At 38.1% G+C, this 18535-nt stretch overlaps 2 protein-coding genes across 2 annotated transcripts; both read left to right on the plus strand.

The window, feature by feature from the left end:
* The first annotated feature begins 3479 nt into the window (after positions 1–3479).
* On the plus strand, positions 3480–4441 carry LOC129484058 (olfactory receptor 2F1). The gene has a single exon (XM_055281483.2). The coding sequence runs from the start codon at positions 3488–3490 to the stop codon at positions 4439–4441; it is 954 nt and encodes a 317-aa protein (XP_055137458.1). The 5' UTR covers positions 3480–3487.
* Positions 4442–14569: 10128 nt separating this feature from the next.
* On the plus strand, positions 14570–15507 carry LOC129484812 (olfactory receptor-like protein OLF3). Its single transcript, XM_055283416.2, has one exon. The coding sequence runs from the start codon at positions 14575–14577 to the stop codon at positions 15505–15507; it is 933 nt and encodes a 310-aa protein (XP_055139391.1). The 5' UTR covers positions 14570–14574.
* Positions 15508–18535: the final 3028 nt, after the last annotated feature.

Consider the following 18535-nt stretch of genomic DNA (forward strand, 5'->3'; position numbering starts at 1 on the left):
GGAGGCTGAGACAGGAGAGTTGCTTGAACCCTGGAGGCAGAGGTTGTGGTGAGCTGAGATTGCAGTGTTGCAGTCCAGCCTGGGCAACAAGAGTGAAGCTCCGTCTCAAAAAAAAAAAAAAAAAAAAAAAAAAGAATCAAATTCTATAGATTAGTGAGGGTAGAAATTTCCACTGGCTAAGGGATGAATATCAGGAAATAAATCCAGAAAATGGATTCCAGTCATTAGGGCATGAAATGAAGGGGGATTTAGAACGCTATCTATACACTAAAGCTTCCTAAATTGAGATGCCTGTATATTTTCTTTTATAATGAGGGAGAAGGAGATGCTCAGGAGCAAGAGAAACCTGAGGATGGTAGAGAAGGGAAGTAAATGGATAAAGACGATTCTGAAAAGAGCGTGAAATCAAGACTAAGGATCATCAGTAAATAATGGACACCTGCCTGTTCTGGCACTCCTGTAGGAACTTTAGTCCTTCAGCTCCTTTAATTTCACCCAAGACCCTTCAGCTGGCCAATATTAGGCACATTTGACACATGAAGAATAGGAGGCTCAGAGAGGCTAAGTATCTTGCTCCAAGTCTCAGGAAGCACAACAAACAGATGTGGGTCCACAACAGGAGCTGTTAGACTCTGAAGTTCACATTTTCTCTGAGATGAGACACTGTCACTCATTTGTAATGTGACAAGGACTGTAGTGGAGAGATGTGTGGGGAGGCTGAGGGAAGCACAGTGAGTCACGGGCTTACAGGGTCTCCCGTTCGGCAGAGGAGCAAATGATCTGGTGACGATCACTGTGTCTGTGTCTTTTTCCCCACTGATGAGCAAACCCTTGGAGAACAGGGAAGGGTGATATTCACCCTGAAATCAGCATCTAGCAAAGATGGCACTGCATAGATATTTGCCTAATTAGTGGAAAAAATGTCTACTTCTTGTGCATATCTTCTATCTATTCAACAAGAGTTGGCAGGTTTTTTTTAAGTAAAATATATACTTGAGATTGTAGAATTTAAATTAGAATGTCTTCTTTGAGGCAATCAGATGTATTCTCAGGCCGGTCAGGATTGAAGAAAAGCACCCTGAGGGGTGCTGGTGGAAGCATCAGGACAGAGCAGAAAAGGAGGAAGTGTTGGGGGAGGAAGAAGGTTTTGAAGAGAACATTAGGGGAGAGTTTAGAAAAAATAAATGTGACTCTGAACCATGAAGGAGATGAGCATTTCTGGAACTACATGTTTTGTTTAATCCTTTATCGAGTAAGAGACTTGCAGCATTGACAGTCTTTCTCTTGTAGCTAAGACACTCTAGTTTGCCCTGCTTCTGCCCTCAATGCCCCCTGCCTCCTTTCTCTCCTAGTTTCCCTTACTGTGTGCACTGCAATAAAAGAAAAGTTAGTGAATAGGTGGACATGAAATAAGAAGGAGTCAATTCTAAAACTTTTTCAAATGTAACCTCTTTCTGTTTAAGGTTCACAATTGATGATATAGCACATTAGTTTTACTGAAAAAGCATCTGAAAAAGAAAATATCAGGGAATCTCCATTCCAAAACACATCTTCCCTGTTGAAGACAGGGAAGAAGGGTCTTTAAACACCTGCTTTGGCTTCATCCCTTGTGTCTAAAATGTCTAAGCATTGATATTTTTGTTTGCTTTCTTTTAAATCCACATTTAAAGGATAGATTCTTAACAGTAGCAAGTTGAAAAGAGAAAAATACAAATAACAAAATGCCATCACCATGTCCTCCCTTATCCCACCACTGACTGAAGAAACCAAAGCCTATCAAAAAGACCAGTGAATCCCCAAAGCATCCAAGCCCTTAGATCTATTAGAGGTTGCTACCAATTTATATTTTATTTTGTGGAGGGGATGTGAGAGCAAACACATTTGCTACTTTCTCTACCCCAAGGCAGAAGTCATCTTATTGCTAACACCCATAGTACTACAGTAGTACTACCAATTAGTGTACACCAAGTACTTCCCTATAACCTATCTAAGTTTGACCTTAAACATAACTATGAGTCATTTAATAGTAATCTGTCTTAGGTATGAAACTTATCACTAAACAAAAATCACCTACTTGCTAGATAAAACCTAAGTTCTCTGATTCCAGGCTCTTTCCACAAGACCCTTGTCTCTTCCCAATGTTTTCTTTTGTAAATGATATATATATTTCATCAAGTTGAGTCTAGTCCACATATTTGAGATATTTCCAATTGTCTGTCTTCACTGTTTATCATTTTTGAGACAATTGCCAATTACCATGCTTTTCTTGCACTGGAATCAAGGTAAGGTGGTAAAAATGTAGAATTCCTAAAACTACACTCCATTATCTCCAGGCTTTAGCTGACCTCCCTGAGACAAATCATGTCCTTATTTAGGGACTGGCCTGACTCTCTGAAGCAGAGTAGATATAATGCAGTTAGAATCCAGGTTGTTAGCTTAGCCTCATGAATAATCTAAAGATGGAGGCTAGCACTGGTGGGTCATATACATATGTATTCTTAAAAAGTTATTCTTGATGGGGTTTTTTTTTCTTGTAAATGTGTTTAAGTTCATTGTAGATTCTGGATATTAGCCCTTTGTCAGATGGATAGATTGCAAAAGTTTTCTCCCATTCTGTAGATTGCCTGTTTACTCTGATGACAGATTCTTTTGCTGTGCAGAAGCTCTTTAGTTTAATTAGATTCCATTTTTCAATTTTGGCTTTTGTTGCCATTGCTTTCGATGTTTTAGTCATGAAGTCTTTGCCCATGCCTATGTCCTGAATGCTATTGCCTAGGTTTTCTTCTAGGGTGTTTATGGTTTTAGGTCTTACGTTTAAGTCTTTAATGCATCTTGAGTTAACTCCTCAAGGATCTAGAGCCAGAAATACCATTTGACCCAGCAATCCCATTACTGAGTATATACCCAAAAGATTATAAATCATTCTACTATAAAGACACATGCACACGTATGTTTATTGCCACACTATTCACAATAGCAAAGACTTGGAACCAACCCAAATGCCCATCAATGATTGACTGGATAAAGAAAATGTGGCACATATACACCATGGAATACTATTCAGCCATAAAATAAATGACTTCATGTTCTTTGCAGGGACATGGATGAAGCTGGAAACCATCATTCTCAGCAAACTAACACAGGAACATAAAACCAAACACCACGTGTTCTCACTCATAAGTGGGAACTGAACAATGGGAACACATGGACACAGGGAGGGGAACATCACACACCAGGACCTATCGAGGGGTGAGGGGCTAGGGGAGGGATAGCATTAGGAGAAATAGCTAATGTAGATGACGGGTTGATGGGTGCAGCAAACCACCATGGCATGTGTATACCTATGTAACAAACTTGCACGTTCTGCACATGTACCCCAGAACTTAAAGTATAATACAAAAAGAAAAAAAAGTTATTATTATGGTTACTCAACAGCTTCTGTTTTTTTCTGACTCCCTTCACAGATTAATAATCCTTGAATATTTTAATGGGAACACATAACCAGACTTGGGTGAGTGAATTTATTCTCCTCGGCCTGTCCAGTGACTGGGACACTGAGGTCTCCCTCTTTGTCCTGTTCTTGGTCATGTACGTGGTGACCGTGCTGGGGAACTGTCTCATTGTCCTTCTGATCAGACTGGACAGTCGACTCCACACTCCCATGTATTTCTTTCTCACCAACCTCTCCCTTGTTGATGTCTCCTATGCCACAAGCATAGTCCCTCAGCTGCTGGCACATTTTCTTGCAGAACATAAAGCCATCCCATTCCAGAGCTGTGCAGCCCAGTTATTTTTCTCCCTGGCCTTGGGTGGAATTGAGTTTGTTCTCCTGGCAGTGATGGCCTATGACCGCTATGTGGCTGTGTGTGACCCCCTGCGATACTCGGTCATCATGCATGCAGCACTGTGTGCTAGGTTGGCTGTCACATCCTGGGTCAGTGGATCCATTAACTCTCTCGTGCATACCACCATCACCTTTCAGCTGCCCATGTGCACAAACAAGTTTGTTGATCATATATCCTGTGAAATTCTAGCTGTGATCAGGCTGGCTTGTGTGAACACCTCCTCCAACGAGGTCACCATCATGGTGTCTAGCATGGTTCTTCTGATGACACCCTTCTGCCTGGTTCTTTTATCCTACATCCAGGTCATCTCCACCATCCTAAAGATCCAGTCCAGAGAAGGAAGGAGGAAAGCCTTCCAAACATGTGCCTCTCACCTCACAGTGGTTGCCCTGTGCTATGGCATGGCCATTTTCACTTACATCCAGCCCCATTCCAGTCCCTCTGTCCTTCAGGAGAAGTTGATCTCTCTCTTTTATGCCATTTTGACACCAATGCTGAACCCTATGATTTACAGTCTAAGAAATAAAGAGGTGAAGGGGGCCTGGAAGAAACTATTATGGAAATTCTCTGGGTTAACATCAAAGCTGGCAACTTGACTCGTCAAGATGACTTAGAGAAAACAGCTTTGCTTCAGTGTTCTCCACCCAGCTTAGATCTGACAGGCATAAACTACGTTGCCCTGGCAACCAGGAAGGAGATGACATAGCATGTACTGTGGATGTTATGTAGGAGGGTGAGTGGTTGAGTCGGGAGTGAGATGCGGGGTATTTTTATGTAATAGCAGCATGATTAGTGGAGTATGGCACTGTCCCCTTAGACCTGCCACACTTATTTAGTCTCCATTTCTTTGTCTTGATAGTAATTGGAAGAAACTGTACCATATTATTGTACAGTTATTATTGTATTACTGGGTTTGTTACACTGTTTGTAATCATGGATCTATTCCTAGATCTTACACTGAATAACTGGTTATTTTTCCATATTTCAGAAAGGTCATATTTTGGGTCAAATGCATTTTCACAATTGCAAGTTTGCTCACAATAACACATGATGTAAATAGCCACATGCATTACATTTGTGATTCATGGAGAAACATCAATTAAAGATCTTGTTTCACTCTGATCACAATATAACCAAGGGTTGTTTGTACACAATGGCAGTATTGGCCAAGGAAAAGCTGAGACTCATTAACTGCTGAATAGTGAATACACAATTTTGCAAGAAAATTATTGCATATGCATATGATCTCATTTAAAAGCCTAAAGCAGTCTAATCTCTGAAAATTCAAGAAACTCTTTATCTGAAATTTTGGAAAGAATATAAACAAAGAAACAATCAAATGTATAAAATACCAAAGATGTAGTTAATTTCAGAAAAACAGATTCCTTGGACAAGCCAATGAATAACAATATGGCTTTAATATGAATTTTTGAAAATCAGAATCAGTCAGTCTGCTGTGTGGAAGTCACCCTTATGTCCATTTTAAGAGCCTTCTCCTACCCCAACTCACACACATGCAATAAGGCCCTATTCAACCTTTGTAAATCTAGTGAGCTGGGATTTCTGAGAGTGTAACTCACCTTTGGTGAAAAACCTAAATATGGCAAAAAAAAAAAAAAAAAAAAAAAAGTGGGAAGAAATACTTGAACAGAGGACAGGAAAGAAGAAGAAAGAGAAAAATATATAATGATAATGGGTCTCTTTACTTGCTTAAAGAGTCTCAAAAGGGGGATGCTCCTTGCCTTTGTGTCTTCATTAGCTCATTTGATTTGCAGTTTTTCCATTTATGAACACATTATCACACAATCTCAGAGTCAAAACAAAGTTGAAGGCTCATACGTTCCAAAATCCATTTGACATGTCAATTTTACCACAAGATTGAACTATTTCTAAATTTTGTGAGATAGGCAGATATCCTAAAAGGAGTCAATGATACTGGACAGAATTTTTGTTGGTACTAATTCAATAAATATTAATGGAGTTTCTTTTAACTTGTGACGATGAATGATTGTGACACTACACTCAGTAAGATACAGTTCTTGCAATCAAGGATATGACCACATAGTAGGAAAGACAGACAATGAAGCAATTATAATGCAGTGAGTTAGACGTTACAGTGGGAGTAAGCCCAAGAGCTTGTAGGAGTCAACTGGCATGATTTCAGAGGACTTGGTACATGACGGAAGCCTTGGACTAAGATCTCAAAGCTGGGAACATGTTATCCAGATGATAAACAACCTGACCAGATAATAACCTATGCAAAAAGCTAGGAGAAAGCATGGAACTACAAGAATGTCTGGAAGCTGCAATTTTGGGCAGAGGAGAGGCACAGACATGAGGTTGACCCAGCAATCCCACTGCTAAGATTTTTCCAAAGGGAAAGAAGTCATTATATGAAAAAGACACTTGCACACGGATGTTTATAGCAGCACAGTTCACAATTGCAAAGATGTGGAACCAACTTAATACCCATTGACTAATGAGTGGATGAAGAAAATGTGGCATATAAACACTATGGAATATTACTCAGCCATTCAAAGGAATGAAATAATGTCTTTTGCAGCAAATTGGATAGAGCTGGAAGCCATTTTTCTAAGTGAAGTAACACAGGCGTTGAAAATCAAAAACTGCATGTTCTCACTTGTAAGTGGGAGCTAAGCTATGAGTACACACAGGCAAACAGAATGACATCATGAACTTTAGAGACTCAGAAAGGGGAGGGTGGAAAGTGGGCTAGGGATAAAAAGCTGCACATTAGGTACAATGTACATTACTAGAATGTACAGTGCAGAATTCACTATTACATAATTCATCCATGTAACAAAAAAACACTTGTACCTCAAAAGCCCAAAAGCTATTGACTTTATTTATTTATTTATTTTCGAGATGGAGTTTCGCTCTGTCGCCCAGGCTGGAGTGCAGTGGTGCGATCTCGGCTCACTGCAAGCTCCGCCTCCCAGGTTCATGCCATTCTCCTGCCTCAGCCTCTGGAGTAGCTGGGACTACAGGCGCCCGCCATCATGCCCAGCTAATCTTTTTGTATTTTGAGTAGAGACGGGGTTTTACCGTGTTAACCAGGATGGTCTCGATCTCCTGACCTTGTGATCCCCCCGCCTCAGCCTCCCAAAGTGCTGGGATTACAGGCATGAGCCACTGCGCCTGGCCGAAATAAAAAAAAAGTTTTAAGAAAAATTGTAGGCAAGGGTTAAATCATGTAGGGCTTTGAAGGTGAAATTGTGTTCGAATTTTTTCCTGATAGCAAAAAGGATATATTAAGGGATTTTAAGCAGGTAAATTGCTTGATATAATATTATTTTTGAAAGATCACTAGCAGATTAATAAGAGAAGAAAAGAGTAGAGGCAAGGAGGTCAGCCAGGGAGTCATTCCAGTAATGCTAATTATATAACAAATGAATCTGAACTAAAGTAGTGGCAGTGGGGAAAGAGAAAAGTAAATAAAGACATGTACAATATGACAATGTTACTGGGGATTAAGCCCTACCTAGGATGATTGCTTTCTGAGGCTTAGCACCGGGGTCCAGTAGCACTAATTACTTTATTGAATAAATACACTATCAAACAAAAATGCTTTCTAAAAGATCAATTTTAAAGGCTTTTCTACTCAGGCTAATGACAAATACAAAAAAGGCAGATATGTTAGTTTAACATATTTGGCTGATTTTATACAGCACTTATATATTTTATTTCACAAGTATATTATTAAATGATAGAGAATATTTAATACAACCATTTCTACAGAACTGGGAAATGAATTTCTAAGAAAGGAGGATTTTATAGACCCCATCTTTTATACCCACCCCAACAGTTTAACTCTAAAGAGGATAAAGCCAATGACTTTCCTCACAAGGATATGCTAATATTTTGTTAAAGATTTTTGAGTCTATAATTGTAAAGAATCTTGATCTTGGGTTTTTTTCTTGTGATGTCTTTGTGTGGTTTTGGTATCAGATCAAGACTAACTTCATAAGATAAATTGGATAGTTTTTCCTCCTCTTCAATTTTTTGAAAGAGTTTGGAATAATTTTGTGAAAATTCTTCTTTAAACATTTAGTAGAAATTATTTATGAGGGCATCTAGTTCTACATTTTTCTTTGTTCAAGGTTATTTGATTATTCAATTTCTTTACTTGTTATAGATCTATTTATATTTTCTGTTTCTTCATAAGTCAGTTTTAATAGTTTGTGTCTTTCTAGGAGTTTTTCAATTTTATTTAGGTTATTAAATTTGTTGAATATAATTGTTTACATTATTATCGTATAATACTTTTTATTTACTTGAGGTCAATCATGATATTACCTCAATCCTGCTTTCAGTAATTTGAATTTATTTTTTTCTTGTTAGTTCAGCTAAAATTTTTTTTAAAATTTGATGTTTTCAAAAAAACAACTCTTAATTTTGTTGATTTTTCTAGTTTTTCTTTCTTCAATATCAGTTATTTCTGCTGTAATCTTCATCATTCCCTTTTTTCTGTTTGATTTGAATTTAATTTGCTCTTTCTTCTAGTTTCTTAACATTGAAGGTTAAGTTGTTGATTTGGATCTTTTGTAGATAGCATTATTTTGATTATGTTTTTAAATAATTCTGTCTTTTGTTTGGAGTGTTTAGTTCATTTACTTTTAATGTAATTACTGAAAAGATTTATGTCTGCTATTTTTCTATTTGTTTTCTACGTGTCTTATATATTTTCTGTTTTTCTATTCCTCTACTACTGCCTTCTTCTGCATTAAATAGATATATTCTAGCATTCCCTTTAATTTATTTGATTTTTTCTTTACTATATATTTGTTACGTTTTTTTGTTTGTTTGTTTGTTTTTGTTTTTTACTGGCTGCCCTGGAAATTAAACTTAAAAAAAAAATCTTGTTTGGATCAAAACCAATTTCATTTTAATAGTATACAAAAACTTTGTCCCAAAATCTCTCTATTCCCTCATCCCTTCTTTGTACTATTATTGTCATATAAATTACATCTTTATGCATTATAATCACATTAGCACAGTTCTATAATTATTTCTTTATGCAACTGTCTTTTAAATTGGATAGAAGAGATAACATTATACTGTATTTTATATTTACTTATGTATCTCTTTACTGGTAATCTTTACACTTTCATATAGATTTAAGTTGCTATCTAGTGTCATTTTTTGTTTGTTCGTTTTTGTTTTTGTTTGAGACGGGGTCTCACTCTGTCGCCCAGGCTGGAATGCAATGGCGTGATCTTGGCTCACTGCAACCTCTGCCTCCTGGGTTCAAGCAATTCTCCTGCCTCAGCCTACAAAGTAGCTGAGATTACAGGTGCCCACCACCATGCCTGGCTAATTTTTATATTCTTAGTAGAGACGGGGTTTCACCATGTTGGCCAGGCTGGTCTCAAACTCCTGACCTCAAGTGATCCACCCACCTCAGCTTCCCAAAGTGCTGGGATTACAGGCATGAGCCACCATGCCTGGCCATGCCATTTTATTTCAACAATAAACTTTGGTTTTAATATTATTTATAGGGGATGTCTTCTAGTGTCAAATTCTATGTTTTTTTTTTTTTAAATATGTAAAGTACTTCATGCTTTCCAGATTTGTTTTCAGATTCCCATTTTTCAGGGATAGTTTTGTGAATATAGTATCATTAAGTAGTCAGGGAAGACCTCTCTGATTAAGTGACATGTGAGTTTAGCCATTAAGGATTGAGTCTGTTAGAGTTTGCAAGGAAGAAGAAAGTCTGTTTAAAAACACTATTAACTGAAAAGTATTTTAAGTTAATATTTAAAATGGGATTCAGCAAGTTGAAAAGTTAAAGGAAGTGCAGTGAGTTGGAGGCAAAGGAGCTAAGTGGAGCCAGCTCTTGTTAGGCTTTGTTGGCCAGTTGAAGGATTTGAAGCTTTTAGGTGCAATGGGAAGACTTAGACAGATTTTAAACAAATAAATAATGTAATATTATAAACCTTTTAAAAATGTCATCCTGGCTGTTCCTCAGAATGTAGAAGAAGAGGAAAATAAATCAGGAAAAGGGGACAGACACACCTATACTTACATTAATGGCTATGCAGTGCTAGACCCAATCTACCAAATTCCTGTATTTCATTAGACATGTGAAAATTGAAAACATGGCCAACTCTCCAGTGTACACACATAGTGAGACCAAATAAGAGTGATGCTGGTGTTTCACCTCTGCAGCATACTCCCAGGTAAGTAGATAAGGCGAATGGAGTCTCAGTCAACTGTGGGTCTGCTGGAAATATCTGCCTCTACCCTGAATACAAGTCCATTGTAGGATTTCCGAAAGGCTCCAACAACAACTTCTCTTCCAGAGCTCTTGAATAAACTGCAGATTTAGCACGTAAGCAGAATTGGAGAAGTATGAAAAGAGGCTATGGGGGCCTAGCACACCACTCCCTAGAGGGGAAGAGGAAGGCTAGAAGGCTCTGACAAGTTAAATGACCAGCATAAATTCCCAAGGGCAGAGACAGAGAAAAGAGCAAAGATAGGAAGGAGATGCTTTGGGTAAAAAACAGATGGTATTAATAGGCATTGGTTGGTTAATCTGCCTCATAATTAATGAATTTAGTTCATTTGTGGATTTTTATTATCTACTTTTTAAATTTTCTTTAGTTTAAAAGAATGAAGAATGCAAATTAATCTCTGTGTGATATTTTATCCACTCTGCTTATTCTTCCTACAAATCCAGCTGTGCAGGAGATGAAAGAATTTCAGTTGACCACCTGTGGAACAGCAAGTTTGTGAAAAACATGTTTCCAAGGTTGAAAGTGAAACACATTTATGTTCATTCAGAGGATTACTGATTTCAACAACTTTCTATGTTACGTCCTTGCCTTGAAAAAAAAGTGTTTGCTATAGTTTAATAAAAACAAGCAAAATACAACTTTCATAGTCTTTAAAGATTGAAAACAGAAAGTTTAAGATGTAATATGTAAAGTGTTCACAGTTATAAGTTTGCACTTCAGTAGAGGTTTTGAAAATCTCAGAGAGAGAGAAAGAGTGGGAGGAGAGAAAAGGAAGAGAGAGAGAACTGAAATCTAATGAAATACACTAAACTAATAATGTTGCCTAATGAACAAGAAAGTTACAATAAGGATTTCAGAAACCGATCTATCAGGATATCAACCGAGATAACCAGCTTTTGTAGCTAATTGAAAGATTTCACTGAAACATTTGCTAAGTTTCAACCTTTTCTATTTACTCATTGATTTAAAAGAAGCTATGGGAAGGTATGAAGAGATGATTTCTAGCAATATGGCTTCATTTCTCCTTGATTTTGTTTCTCTATTGGGATGCATTGTATTCTATATCAAGTATAATTGGATGATGACTTACTGAGATATTATTTAAAAATTTTAAGATGGGTGGTTGAACTAGAAGTTCTGATAGCCCTCTTCTAACCCCAACTGTCTGGAAACTGTGATCCTTACGCCTACTTTTGGCCTTTGTAGCTGCAAGGGTATGGATGCAGTTGCTGTTGAGGGAGTTCATACTGCTATGGAACTTTAGTCTCTAGAGATTCTTCCCTCTGTTATGTTTCTGGCCATGTGGCTGGTGGCAGTCCGGGGGGCTTTTTTTTATCAAGCCCCTGTCAGCACTGTAGGCACATGGCAGCATATTCTATATGCTTCTTATTTGATGACAATGTTTTGTAGGATTCTATTAGAAAAATAGATGTTTATTCGCTTTTTAAGAGCCAAGATGTGTCTAGCAACTTTTAAGAAGGGCTTTAGGGGATTTCCATAAGATTCAGAAAAATCTGAAAGAATAGAGTGAGTTTAGCTAGTATTTGGAGTTACACATTTCAAACTTTAGGGGCCTCCTAAATCCTATAACTTTGTATCCATTCTTTTCCTCAAAATATAGATATGATGATACATATTGTGCAAATAAATAGAGTTTAAAATAGATGTAACTTATTAAACTCAGGCAGCTGGTATTCTATACTTAGAGCTCAGATTCAGTTCAGCCCGGCCTGTCTGATTCCAAAGGCATCATAAACCTTAACAGAGATGCCCCTTTCAAAATACATAAGTGTGCTTTGACACTATTTAAGTTTTTTGTGTGTGAATCAATGTTTAGCTGAAGTTTGAAAAACCCACAGAGCTGTAATAATACCATTGTACTTAGTAGATTTTCAGTTGCAAGTGATAAAACTCAAAACAAACTGGCATAAGCAAAATTAACACCTAAATACATTAAATATGTCACTGTGGAATATAGCAATAAAGTGGTATCATAAGTGAGTGAATCGAGAGCCAAAAATATTTTATCAGGTATGTCTGTCTTTCTATATATTTTTCTTTGCTTTTCTCTCTCTGTGGGACTTATTCTACTCTATTGTTCATAAATTTCCTCCATGACAGGGGAAAAGTAACATTGGAGGTGTTGTCATGATAAGAGATGTATGTCATGACAAGAGAGACAAAATCTTGAATTGTCTGCTAGTTCCAACTGAAAAGTCTCAGGATGGCTCCAAATTGGCTCGGTCTGGGTCATATGGCCCTCCCTCAACTAAGCCCTCCATCAGAGGTTTGAGGCACTTTGACTAGACATTAATATTTTTTGTTGACTTGAATAATTTTAATATATGAAGACTTATTTTATAGCTCATCATATGCTCTATTTTGGTAAATGTTTCACTCACATGTGAAAAAAATGCATTGGCAATGTTTCAGTCAATGACAGACAACATAAATAACAGAGGTCTCCTAAAATGATAAAATTGCCAAAAAACTACTATTGCCTGGTGACATTGAAGTAGTTGTAACATCCTAGGGCAAAACATTACTCACAGGTTTATGGTGATGCTGGTGTAAACAAATTTGTGTTGCCTGTTGTATAAAAATATATCATTCACTTATGTACAGTACATGTAAGGACAATGGCTGTGCTTCAGTTAGGAGTAGGCTGAGGCAGACATCCAGTATAGCACGACACAGCAGGTTTGGAGCGCAGGTCCACAATCCTGTGCACTATGTAATCATATTTATGTAGCTATTTAATGGAACCTGTTTGTGTGAGCTCATATCTGGCTTTGAGCCACTGTTGTCTGTGAGAAATATAACTGCACTGCTGACTCTGTAGGAGGGGGAGAGAATAAAGCCATGTCCCAACTCCCTACGATCCATCAAGTGTTCTTTCAGCTACCTGCCACCTGTCCACCAGCTCCCTTTGGACCCCAGCTCAGGTTGGAACCTGACAGTACAGTACATAATACTTGATAATAAACAACTGTTACTCATTTATGTATTTGCTATACTATACTTCTTATCATTGTTTTAGAGTATACTCTTACTTATAAAAAAATTACTCGTAAAATATCCTCAGGCAGGTTCTTCAGGAGCTATTCCAGAAATAGGCATTGTTATCATAGAAAATGACTGCTCCGTGCATGTTATTACCTCTGAAGACATTCTAGTGGGGCAAGATGTGCACGTGGAAGACAGTATTTGATGAACCTGACCCTGTGTAGGCCTGGGATAATTTAAGTGCTTGTGTCAGTTTTTAATTAAAAATTTTAAAAAGTACAAAAAAATAGTAAAAATTTTAATAACAGAAAAAATATTTTTGTACAGCTGTACATGTTTGTGTTTCAAGCTGTTATTACCAGGGAATAAAAAAGTTAAAAAAATAAAAAGTTTATAAAGTAAAAATTTTACAGTAAACTAAGATTAGTTTGTTGTCAAGGAAAGAAATATTTTGTAAAAACTTCAGCGTAAGATTAATGTATGGTGTTTATGAAGTCTATAGTAGTGTACAGTAGTGAGTACAGTCACTCACCACTCACTCATGGACTGACCCAGAGCCACTTCCCATACTGTAAGTTCCATTCATGATAAGTGCCCTATATAGGTGTACTGTTTTAAAAATCTTTTATACTGTATTTTTACTGCATCTTCCTATTTTCATATGTTTAGATACACAAACACCACTGTGTTATAATCACTTACATTATATGGTATTGTAGCATGCTCTACAGGTTTGTAGCCTAAGAGCAACAGGCTATACCATACAGCCTTGGTGTGTAGTAGCCTATACCATCTAGGTTTGTGTAAGTACACTCTACGATTTTCACACAATGGTAAAATCACCTAAGGACACATATTTCAGAATGTCTCCACATTGTTAAGTGAGGCATGATGGCATTCTATAAATGTCAATTAGGTCAAGCTTGATAGTGTTGTTCAAGTTTTGTATGTCCTTACTGATTTTTCCCTTTCTACCTGGTGTACCAATTATTGAGAGACGTATTGAAATCTCTGACTATAATTGTAAATTTGTCTGTCTTCTTGCATTTTTGTCAGTTTTTGCTTCATATTTTTTGAATGTCTGTTAAGTATGTAAATATTTCATTGTTCTGCATCCTTCATGAATTGAATCCTTCATGAATAAGACTGTAAGTATAAATACTGCATTAATTTCCTTCCCCTATTTAAGAGCAGATGTTTTGGAGAAGAAATTATATTCCTATAAACTGAATTTTAAGAATGTAACTTCTTTTTTCCTTGATTTCCGTGCACAGCTGGGTCCCACTGTGGTCCTCATGTCTGGATGTATTGTTCAAGCAGAGGTTGGATGGTGATTTGGCTGAGACATTCTAGGGGGACTTTATGTTCAGATGGGTGGGCTCTCCATATGCCCTACGAATCATCTTCTAATCCTTCATTTCCATGACTGGTTATTTCTACATCTTTAGTGTGGTCCTTGGAAGCTCATGGGTCAGGAAAATAAAAACCAGACATGGGTGAGTGAGTTCATTCTGCTGGGGATTTCCAGTGATCAGGGCATTCAGGTCTCCCTCTTTGCCCTGATCCTGGCCATGTATTTGGTGACTGTTGTAGGAAACACCCTCATTCTTCTTGTGATCAGACTGGACAGCAGGCTTCATACCCCCATGTACTTCTTCCTTAGTGTTCTGTCATTTGTGGACTTTTGTTATACAAACAGTATTGTCCCAGAAATGCTGTCCCACTTGCTCTCAGCCCGAAAGTCCATCCCATTCCACAGTTGTGTGCTCCAGTTCTATGTTTCTCTGGCATTGTGTGGGTCTGAGTTCTTCCTGCTGGGGGCCATGGCCTATGACCGCTATGTGGCTGTGGGCCACCCACTGCACTACACGGTCATTATGCATGGAGGGCTGTGCCTGGGGCTGGCGGCCGGCTGCCTGGTGGCTGGCTTCTCAAATTCACTGATGGAAACAATTATCACCTTCCAGCTTCCCCTGTGTCACAATGTTATCAATCACTTTGTCTGTGAGACCTCAGCAGTGCTACAGCTAGCCTGTGTGGACATCTCCTTCAATAAGGTCATGGTGGCCATCTCAGGGTTTCTGGTGATCTTGCTTCCCTGTTTCCTGGTTCTATTCTCCTATGCTCGCATAGTTGCTGCCATTTCGTGCATCCATTCTACCCAGGGACACCGCAAAGCCTTTGGGACCCGTGCCTCTCGCCTCACTGTGGTTTGCATGTGCTTTGGGGCTACCATCTTCACCTACCTGGGGCCACAGGTGGCCACCTTGGCAGAGGAAGAGAAGATGATTGCTGTCTTCTATGGAGTGGTGTCACCCATGTTGAACCCCTTGATCTACAGCTTGAGGAATAAGGAAGTTATGGCTGCTCTCCGGAAAGTTTCAGAAAGATGCAGATAAAGGGTCAAGACTCTAAGAAACTCTTGTTATCTATCATCAAAACCAAAAAGGAGATAAGATAATTGTAGACAGGACTCCCACACTTACACTAAAAGAAGATTATTATGGTCAAATCCTTGCATTTGTACAAAGTGTTCCTCCAAATGCTTAATTTGTTTTATATAGGCCAATATCTGAAAATATACATGTTAGGGATCAATAATATGACTTCTTTATAGACATCTTCTCTCAAATATCCAGTGACTTGGGGGCTTCACCTGCCCACTGTTGGTTTTATCAGTTTGTCAGTGCATCAGGGAATGGTCCCCGGCTTCATCAAGCAGACCTGACTCCTGATCCTTGTTCTGTCTCTCACTACCTGTGCTCTCTGGCAAGTTATTTAAATAATATATGCCTTAGTTTTCTTTTTTGTTAGATAAGAAAATTGTACCTAGCTTCCCGAATGGAAGCCACTTTTAATGGGAATAATTTCCTCATGAAACAAACAATAAGGATATGCAACACTTATTAATAAACACTTATTAATGCATTTATTTCAGTAGAGTCAGACTGTGAGAGGCAGAAAATATTGAGAAATCATGGTTTAAATAAAATAGACATTAATTTAGATTTAGGCAAGGTAAGCCTGCCTAACTTAAAGTTATAGGAATTGAGGCTTCTTCTGTTTCTAATGCACTATTCTAGGCATATAACTTCTACCTCATAGTTCAAGAAATGGCTTGAATTTCAGCCAACACATTCACATGCTGTCCATCAAAAATAAAGAAGAGGCCAGGTGGGGTGGCTCATGCCTGTAATCCCAGCACTTTGGAAGGCCAAGGCGGGGGAAATCACTTGAGGCCAGGAGTTTGAGACCAACCTGGCCAACATGGTGAAATCCTGTCTACTAAAAATACAAAAATTAGCCGGGCATGGTGGTGCATGCCTGTAGTCCCAGCTACTTGGGAGGTTGAGGTGGGAGAATTGCTTGAACCGGGAGGCAGAGGTTGCAGTCAGCTGAGATCATGCCACTGTACTCCAGCCTGGGTGACAGAGTGAGACCCTGTCTCAAAAAATAAATAAATACATAAAAAGAAAGAAGAGAGGAAGGAGCATACCCACTTCCTTTAGAGACCTTTTAAAAAACTCACACACACAAAAAAATGTTGTACAAATTCTGCTGGCTAAGTTAAACTTAGTTACTTGGCCACATACATACTCAAAGGTGATAAGTGTTATTGTTAGTAATCATGTGCCTAAAACACAATCAGAGCTTCTGATATTAAGAAGGAAGGGGAGAATAAATATTGATGGATCTCATAATTTGTGACCATAGTACTTGCAAGAAAATTAAACACATCAGCTCAATGAAAGACGAGGTGATAGGACAGCAGAATGAGATACAAAAGGAGCTAAGGATTACAGGTAAAGTAGGGACACACACACACACAAAAACTATTTCAGATTTTAAAAGGACATTAAAGCAGTAAACAGCAAAAATTAATAATATAGAAAAGTTAATCTGTTGTTTGGAGTCCAAAAGAAGATAACTGATACAGACAAAAAAGAAACAACATATGGATAATTGGTATTTCTGATGAAAAGACTGAATAAAAATATTTTTTACTTTCAACTATAATTAATAAAAATGTCATTTAAATAAAGGAAGAATTTGTTATTTAGATGAAAGAGCCTTGTCATGTACCTGAAAATTAAAAATATTTATGGATATATTGGTAAAAATGACTGAATTTCAAGTGTAATGAAAGGATCATAAAGATTCAGAAAACAAACAAAACAGAAAAGTCACTTAGAAAAATGTTAAGCAAGTGCATTAATTTTCTAGTGCTGTGTAACAAATTGTAATAAATTTATAAACTTAAAAGAACACAAATTTATTATCTTAACATTCCTGCTGGTGAGAAGCATAGCTGGGTTCTGTGCTCAGGGTCTCACAAGGCTCAAATCAAGGTATCAGCTGGGGTTGTGATCTCATCTGGGACTCAGAGTCCTCTCTCAAACTCACCAGTCATTGGAAGAATTCATTTTCTTGCATGTGTGTGACTGAGGTACCCATTATCTTGTTTGCTGCTGGCTGGTGACTCCTCTAAGCTCCTGGAGGCCACCCTCAAGTCCTTAACACATGGCCCACTGCTCTCACTACATGGTAGCTTGCTTCGTCAAGAATGACAGGAGAATCTCTATTGTGTCAAATCTCTCTGATGGCTAAGAAAGTCTGGACACTTTTGAAGTTCTCACCTGATTAGGTCAGGCTCACTCAGGATAATCTCCCTTTTGTGTAAATTCAATTCAGCTGATTAATTATATCTTCAAATTCTGTTTTTCCACACAGTGTAACATTATCACAGGGGTGAAATCCCATCATATGTCACAAGTCCTGCTCATATTGAAGGGGAGAGTATTGTACAGGACATGTACACCAAGAAGTGAGACTCTCGGGGGCCAGGTTGGAATTCAGCCTATGACAGCTAGAATTGGTCTTTGAAATATTAGATGACAGGGACAATAACATCTTTCCATAGAATCCTGAGTGAACATATTGTTAAATAAAAATTGCATACCTAGTTAAGCCATCATTCATTTTTAAAGGCGACAGATATATACAATTCCATATGCAAAAGCAATAAAATCATTATCCATATACCCTTCATGATGACTGTAAAAACTCTAACAAAAATGTAGGCCAGGTGCGGTGGCTCACACCTATAATCCCAGCACTTTGGGTGGCCGAGGCAGGTGGATCAACTGAGATCAGGAGTTTGAGATGAGCCTGGCAAACATGGTGAAACCCCATCTCCACTAAAAAAATACAAAAATTAGCTGGGCACAGTGGCAGGTGCCTGTAATTCCAGCTACTTGGGAGGCTGAGGCAGGAGAATCACTTGAACCCTGGAGGCAGAGATTTCAGTGAGACGAGATTACGCCATTGCACTCCAGCCTGGGAGATAGAGCAATAATCTGTCTCAAAAAAAAAAAAAATTGTAGAAACAACTTAGGATGGCTTAAAATAAAATGCTGGGAGGCATGA

This window comes from Symphalangus syndactylus, chromosome 6, assembly GCF_028878055.3.
Source record: "Symphalangus syndactylus isolate Jambi chromosome 6, NHGRI_mSymSyn1-v2.1_pri, whole genome shotgun sequence".
Classification (NCBI taxonomy): domain Eukaryota; kingdom Metazoa; phylum Chordata; class Mammalia; order Primates; family Hylobatidae; genus Symphalangus; species Symphalangus syndactylus.